The following is a 7,721-nucleotide window of genomic DNA, read 5'->3' on the forward strand; positions in this document are numbered from 1 at the left end:
AAATTCGAGTGGCCGTGAATATGAATGATTCGAATGCGTGAATGAATGATTCGATGCGTGAATCGGATATGAATTTGAGTGGCGTGGAAGTCGAATGATTGCCATGCGTGATATCGAATGATTCATCCGTGAGATCCGAATGAAGTAGATGCGTGATTGAGATTCGAATGCGTGAATCGAGAGTCAGTTTTGCCGGTGGATCGAATCATTCGATGCCGTCAAAGTCGAAATCAGTGTCGATCCGTGAATGTGTAGTATGTGAGTAAACTAACCATAAAACAAAAAATATGGATATAAGAAGACAAAGATAGCATGCCATATATAACTTTCGTTGAAATTTATGGTAGTAAATGAAGACATAATAGTTCGTTGCTGAAAGCTGCCTCTCACACCATACGAATCACACAGTTGCGTATGGTTCGCAATAGAAAAGTAGTGGGCATAAGTTTCGAACGCCAACTCACACGCAATTAATAGGTTTAGTAGGTTTGAAGCTATCCTCTTGCTGTTATTTGGGACTCAGTGTTAATCTGGTCCCATTTAGCACTCCAACACATACAGGAATAGAATAAACAGGAAGGGGGAGAAGAAGAGAGAGGAAGAAGAAGAAGAGTGTGGGTGTAGAGATCATGGAGTTAGCAGGCGCCTTGACTTTGTCGCCTGACGAGCCAGCTTCCTGGTGGAGCTCCGAGAGCGAGGAACAGTGGCATTCAGAAGTTCCTGATGATGCCCCCCCCCCGAGATGTCGATGAGCTGGCTACGCGCGAAGGAGTTGGTCCTCGGCATCACCAATGATATACCATATTAGTATTAGTATTATTAATATAGTTAATTATACAGCTTTTACCACGTACCGATAGTGTGCAACTAGCACGCACTAGCCTACGCAGGTCCAACGCACTGCAACGCAACTCGCACGCGAACTCGTAAGCAGGTGATCGCAGATTATGGGGGATATAAGTTCAGTGCAGAGCCCCAACACACCCAACACACGCAACCGCACACGCAACCCAAGCAACTCACACGCAAGCCCAATGAGGGTTGATATGTTTAGCAAATTGACAAAATTGTTTATTTGGGTTGCGTTTGGATGGCGTATAAAAATATTTTTTTTACACGCAACTCATAAGTTTTAGCATACGCTATGGTGTGAGGGCACCATAAGGTTAATACATGCGTTTTTATTCGCTAAGTATATACTGAAATTGGTTGACGTAAACTCATTTTTACTGTAAACTACCATTCTAATCGTGTCTACTAAATTCAAATTAACTGGTACCAATATATAAACTCTATGAAAAAGTACACCTCTGCAATCACTTACTGCTTCAAATTAACGGCTTTTACACACGCATGATAAAGATGGCTATAATTTGCGCGTCACCAACGTGATAGCAAATATTACGTGGGTTAGACGATGTCACACTAGCAGTAGCTCAAATCCCGGTCCATTACGCTGAACGCTGACGTTTGACTCATCGCTACTCCTAATTAATTACCTATTTTAATTAATTAATTAATAATTATTTAATTAATTATTAATTAATTAAGCCGCTAGCTCGTAGCCGAGCGCTTCCCTTCTCGTCTGCTCGGCGTACTCAGACGCCACTCATCGCCGCGGGCGTGTTCTCAGATGTGCGGCGACGTCCGTGCGCAAGGACATGAGGCTCATGTCAGACGACGAGCTGACGCGCTTCCAGGTGGCGCTGGCGACGCTGCAGGAGCAGTGGCACGGCGGCGCGCTGGCGGCGCTGGCGCGCGTCTACAGCAACCACGTGATGCAGGCGAACTCGCCCGCGTTCTTCCTGCCGTGGAATAGACTGTTCCTGAGACAGGTACGTCGATGGGCATCAAGTATGAGCCACGATGCATCAACGTTTCACACGAGCCATTCCTATAAACCAGTGGTTCTTAACCTTTTAGGAGTCATGGACTCCTTTGAGAATCTGGTGAAAGCTACAGACCCCTCCCCAGAAAAGGCACATAAGCACGTAAACACAAAATTTTCCATACAGAGGGGTTCACGGACCATGAAACCCTAGATACAATAATGTAACCCAAACACAAGATAGGTCTATCCTGTGTTTGGGTTACATTATTGTATCTACATGGAACCCCTGCTGTAAACTGTTGTTGGTGGCGTTATGGCTGCGGTTGGTTGGCTCACAGCGTGAGATGAGGGACAGGCAAGGACCACACCGTCACCAGACATGAATGTATTGTATGTGGTTTCGCCGCCCCCGTCGTTTTTGTTGTTGTTGCTGCTGTTGTCGATGTTGCTGTTGTTTTTTGTTATTGTTATTGTCATCTTCGTCGTTATTGTTGTTGTCGTTGTCGTTGATTTGTTGTTGTTGTTGTTGTTGTTGTTGCTGCTGCTGCTGCTGTTGTTGTTGTTGTTGTTGTTGTTGTTGTTGTTGTTGTTGTTGCTGCTGCTGCTGCTGTTGTTGTTGTTGTTGTTGTGAAGTTGTTGTTATTGTTGCTGCTGTTGTTGTTATTATTATTGTTGTTGTCGCTGCTGTTGTTGTTGCTGCTTTCTTAGCCATCGTCGTCGTTTAGCAAATATTAGTTGCTCTGACACTATTGCTTACGTGTTTCAGTTTGAGCAGCTACTACAGCAGGTGGACTGTACTGTCACTCTACCCTACTTTGATTTCACCACACACGTCGGAAACTTCACCAACGCTCCCTTGTGGAATTCAGCCTACTTCGGAGGAAAGGGTTGTACGTCCGGTGCGTGAGCTTGTTAGAGATAGCGCTTTTAACCAATTGCGGACAAGAAACGTTTATTTATGTTTAGACAACGTTTGCATTATTATTAATTTTCTCGCTGGCATCAATGTTTTCTTCCGTAGCCGGTCTTTCCTACCTTGGTAAGTTTTTTTTAACCAGCCAGGCTTATATTCCTATCACACCATGTGCTGCCAACTTTAGTGTTTAATTATATGTTTCCGGCAGCAATGGTATACATTTAAAGGAGACAAGGAACGAAATACGAATATTATATCGTAGATAATTCACGATATATTTTTGATAATTTATTTCCTAGATTTCGATCTTTACACGTTGTAACGGCAAGAAGCACAGTAACGTCTTACGCAGCAAATAATTCAGCGTTAATTCATCATCATTAAAAAAACACAAATTAATTAATTACTGGAATGACGGATGCCGCAGATTCGACAGCAGCATCGCAGCCGTGCGTGAGCAGACGCTTCTCCAGCATCCAACTTCCTAGCGCCGTTGAGATAGCGATCGCCATGGCAACCAACGACTACATGACGATGAGCGCCAGTCTAGAGACGTACGCCTTCCTCGTGCACGAGTTCGTCGGCGGTCACATGGCGACGTCGGCGGCCGTCTACGACCCAGCCTTCTACGCGCTGCATGCATACGTCGACGCGCTCTGGGACAGGTGGCAGCACCGTAGCGGTGGCGACGGCGGCAGCTACCCGCCGGAATACGTCGATGTGACGATGCTACCGTTTAACGTCGCTCCCGCCGACGCGCTGGACTCCGCCGCGCAGACGTGCGTCGCCTACCCGCGTAGTCCCGCGCGCGCATGCGACAGCTCCATCCCGTACCAGCGCGCCGTCGACATCCTACAGCGACAGGGCGACGGCTTCCTGCGGACGGTCGGTCGCACGTGCCCACCGCTGGTGGCGCCCTCCTCTCGCGTGGCGTACCGGCTAGGAGTCGGCGACCGCATGCAGCAGCAGCTGCCCGCGCTGCCCGTTGCCAAGGCGATGAGTGACGTGTCACGGTCGGCGTGCTTTGATGTGGAGCTCTTCACTCATTCGAGCTGTCCGTGCGAGCAGCCGATAGCGACGTGCAAGGTAAGATGCGTGACGAATTAATTATTAAAGCAGCTGTGTGTGGACGGCGGATGCTTAATGTTGAGTTGAGTCACGTTGTTGTCCTATTCTCATCTACAGGCGTTTCCTTGAGTAGAGTCTTGTTATCGAGTTGAGTCTTATCATAGAGTGTGGTGTCTAGTTCTTGAATGGTGTCGTGTTATTATGTGGGGTCGTGATTTTGGGTGGAAACATCTTTCTGAGTGAGGTCTTATCCCCCAACGTGTTAAGGGGGGGGGGGGTCTTATGCGAAGGCGGCACGTCCACTGATAATCTACATTGGTTCAAATTTTGGTCAGACTGATGCTTGCACGACTCGATGTGTTGCATTTTTTTAAAGTTGCGACCCGAATTCTGGTCTTTTACATGATAGCTTATCCTTATTCTATACATCTATGGCTAGTAGACCGTCCTCTGTCATGCCGGTATAAACCATTGCAGCTATGCTATGTAATGCGCCACGCCATACGTTGCAGTTTAACCCATGCAGCGCCACCTGTGATGCCTATCCAGACGCTGTGTGCACGTTAGACTTTTGTGGCTCATGTGTGGGACACTGGTCACGAGGAGGCGCTCCTGTCAAGTGTCACAAAGATGGTGAGACACGCACGTACACCCAAACACATGCACGTACACAATCACACGCACTCACGCATGCACAATCACACACGCACGTACACCCAAACACATGCACGTACACAATCACACGCACTCACGCATGCACAATCACGCACGCACGTACACCCAAACACATGCACGTACACAATCACACGCGCGCATACATATATAAACGTATATGCACCCGCGTCAATCTAAATACAAACGTACACATCACGCACATACACGCACGTATATAAGTATCGCGCACGCTGAAAATCATATAAAAACATGTACACTCTGTCTCTGCGGACACAGCGGTACGCTGAACATTGTTTATTTGTTCATTTTACACAGAAATGGTGGCACATGCCTTGCCGATGCAACCGGAAAAAACCACACATGTCGTTGCGACAAATATTTCACAGGAGCGCGCTGTGATCAGCGCATTAACGTCTGCGTGTATCCATTAGCAACGGGAAACTGTGACATGCCTATGAAGAGATATTTTTACAACATGACAACCGGCAGCTGTGACGAGTTTCAGTTTTCAGGTAAGAGCAAGCTGTTTAGCTGTCAGTCTGTTTAGAATGTTATTAGCAATTAGTAAAACATTGCCAATATGGACTGCAAGCGCAATATTTCTTCAATATGTACGTAAAGATTTAATGATAATCTCTTATCCACCACCGTTCAGTACCCACATGCACTCATGTTTTACGTTATACAGGCTGCGATGGGAATCTAAACAACTTTGAGAGCAGCGACGAATGCGAAGGAATCTGCACAGTAGGGGCATGCTGCCATCGACAACTCACCCGGCCGCCAGGTGGCGCAGTCGGACGTTATCTCTATTCCAGCCCAACTTGCGAGGTGAGGATGCAAAAAAAGGAGCAGGGGCGGATTAGAAATTGCGCAAGAAAACCCACTCGACATAAGAGATACATTATCTATTGATAATACGTGGCTATAACCAGATCTACGTGCACGTGTGTGATTTCGGTTGCGTTTCGACATGCCACTGAATGCACCCATGCATCGCATCAAGATCCCCTAAATCCCACTAAGACTATAATAGTTAATTTGTTAGAATATATACTATAATATATATTATATATATATATATATATATATATAATTAATGTACTTGTGGACGAAATTAAAGTTTGAATAAAAATGACAATTAGAAAATCCTTTAAAATAATAAAACAAGACAATAAAATGGTTTATTAGCTGTGGTTGTTATAATTCTCCAGCTGAACTGGTTACAGGTTTACAGAGCGAGAAGACCCTGTGAGGTCTGAATGAGTAGGGCACCTCGGCCGATTCCCTGACAAATCCGGGTTCCGTTTTTCCTTCCTTTCATCCGGGGACACAGCTCTAGCGGCACATCGCCAGGTGTATGTTTGGAAGCACCGACATACAGGTCCACTGGTGAGAGAATTCAGACCTGGTGCGTGTAGGAAATGCAGACTTGTGAATTATGAGGGCCGGATCTCAATGCAGGGTCAGCAAAGATCGAAACTACTGGTGCCAGTCCCTATATACTTATGGCATGTTTTTTGTTTTCAATAATTTCGATCTTGTGTTATTGGTTGAATTTGTAATCACATTATAACATTCGAATTTATCAACATATATTAACTTCCGATTTTTATCCAACCAATATAACATTCGATTTATCACATATAAGCCTTCGATTATCCACGATACTAAACATGTCGATTTTATCAGCATATAAAATTCGTTTATTCACATTATAACTTCGATTTATCCACATATAACGATTTTGATTCGTGAATAGAAAATGATTGCGATGCGTGATCAAAATGAACTTTCGACTCTGTGAAATCGCAGATCGATTTCGCAGCGTGCATCGAATGATTTCGATGCGTGAATCGGAAATGATTCGATGCGTGCATCGAATATGCATTCGAACTGGCGTGCAAATCGAAAATGATTTGCGATCCGTGAATCGAATGACTCGATTCGTGAAACGAATGAATTGCGAGTGCGTGAAATCGCATCATTTGATGCGTGAAGTCGAATCATTTAATCCGTGGAATCCGAATCAAGTTCGATCGTGAAATCGAATCATTCGATCCGCGTGAATCGAATCAAATTCGATGCGGTGGAATCGGAAAAATGATTGATTGCCGTGAATCGATATGAATTCAATGCGTGAAAGATCGAAAATGAATTCGAAAAAATTAAGTCCCGTGTCGTGAATGGAAAACATGCTATTAATGCGTGAAATTGGAATGAATTCGGCGAGAGTCTGGAGGCGATCTGCCGCGGCGGATGGACGATCGGTGGGGGGACTGGCGTGTGAAATCGAAATAATTCGATCCGTTGAATCGATCATTCGATCCGTGAATTGTATATGGTGGGATTAAAATCAACCATAAAACAAAAATCGAATTAAGGAAACAAAAATACATGGCCATAGTTAATACTTTTCGTTAAAATGTTTAATGAAATGAGGACAGTAAATAGTTTTCGGTTTGCCTAAAGGTGCCCTCCACACCATAGCGCATCACAGTTGCGGTATGGTTGGCCGAATAGAATAATAGTTGGGCGCATAAGTTCCGAAGCGCAACTTCCACACGCAATAATTAGGTTTTTTTGATAGGTTTGAAGCTTACCACTTGGCTGTTATTGGACATCAGTTTAATCATGGTCAATTTGCACTCGGCCACACATACAGAATAGAAATTACAACAGAAGGGGGAGAAGAAAGAAGACGAAGAAGAAGAAGAAGAGAAGAAGAAGAAGAAAGAGAAGAGAATGAGTGTGGTTAGACCCATGGATTAAAGCAGAAGCCGCCTTGAACTTTGGTTGCTGCTACGACCAGCTTCTGTGGAGCTCCGGAACGAGGACCAAGGTGCAATTCAAGTTAACCTTAATGAGGATAGCGCCCCCCGAGATGTAGGATGAAGCTGGCTAGGGAAGAGTTTTGGTCCTCGCATCACTCAAAATAATAAGGATATTCTATATTTATTATATAGGTTATTATACAAGGGCTTTTAACACGTTGACCGATATTCGCAACTAGCATAGGCAGGCCAACGCACCAACTTGTAAAGTTTTGAACGCAAACTTCAACACGCGCAACTTCGCACGCAACTCGTTGACGCAGCGTGATCGCAGATATTGGGGGATCAATAAGTTCAGTTCCAACCCGACACGCAACCCACACGCAACCCACCAACGCAACCCATCACGCAACGCCACACGGTACTTCACACGCAAACACCATAGGTTTGAATAGGT

The 7,721-nt window shown here is 45.1% G+C and overlaps 1 protein-coding gene across 1 annotated transcript in view; it reads left to right on the forward strand.

Moving 5' to 3' along the window:
- The first annotated feature begins 1,661 nt into the window (after nucleotides 1-1,661).
- The window catches only part of LOC106815980 (kielin/chordin-like protein), a 28,176-nt gene continuing 22,116 nt past the window's right edge, over nucleotides 1,662-7,721 (forward strand). Inside the window, exons 1-6 of the mRNA XM_014820518.1 lie at nucleotides 1,662-1,835; nucleotides 2,598-2,730; nucleotides 3,175-3,833; nucleotides 4,328-4,448; nucleotides 4,877-5,002; nucleotides 5,179-5,321. Coding sequence (XP_014676004.1) covers nucleotides 1,662-1,835; nucleotides 2,598-2,730; nucleotides 3,175-3,833; nucleotides 4,328-4,448; nucleotides 4,877-5,002; nucleotides 5,179-5,321 — 1,356 coding nt within the window. The remainder of the gene's footprint in view (nucleotides 1,836-2,597; nucleotides 2,731-3,174; nucleotides 3,834-4,327; nucleotides 4,449-4,876; nucleotides 5,003-5,178; nucleotides 5,322-7,721) is intronic.

Source organism: Priapulus caudatus, unplaced genomic scaffold (genome assembly GCF_000485595.1).
Source record: "Priapulus caudatus unplaced genomic scaffold, Priapulus_caudatus-5.0.1 Scaffold30, whole genome shotgun sequence".
NCBI classification, from domain to species: Eukaryota; Metazoa; Priapulida; class Priapulimorpha; order Priapulimorphida; family Priapulidae; genus Priapulus; species Priapulus caudatus.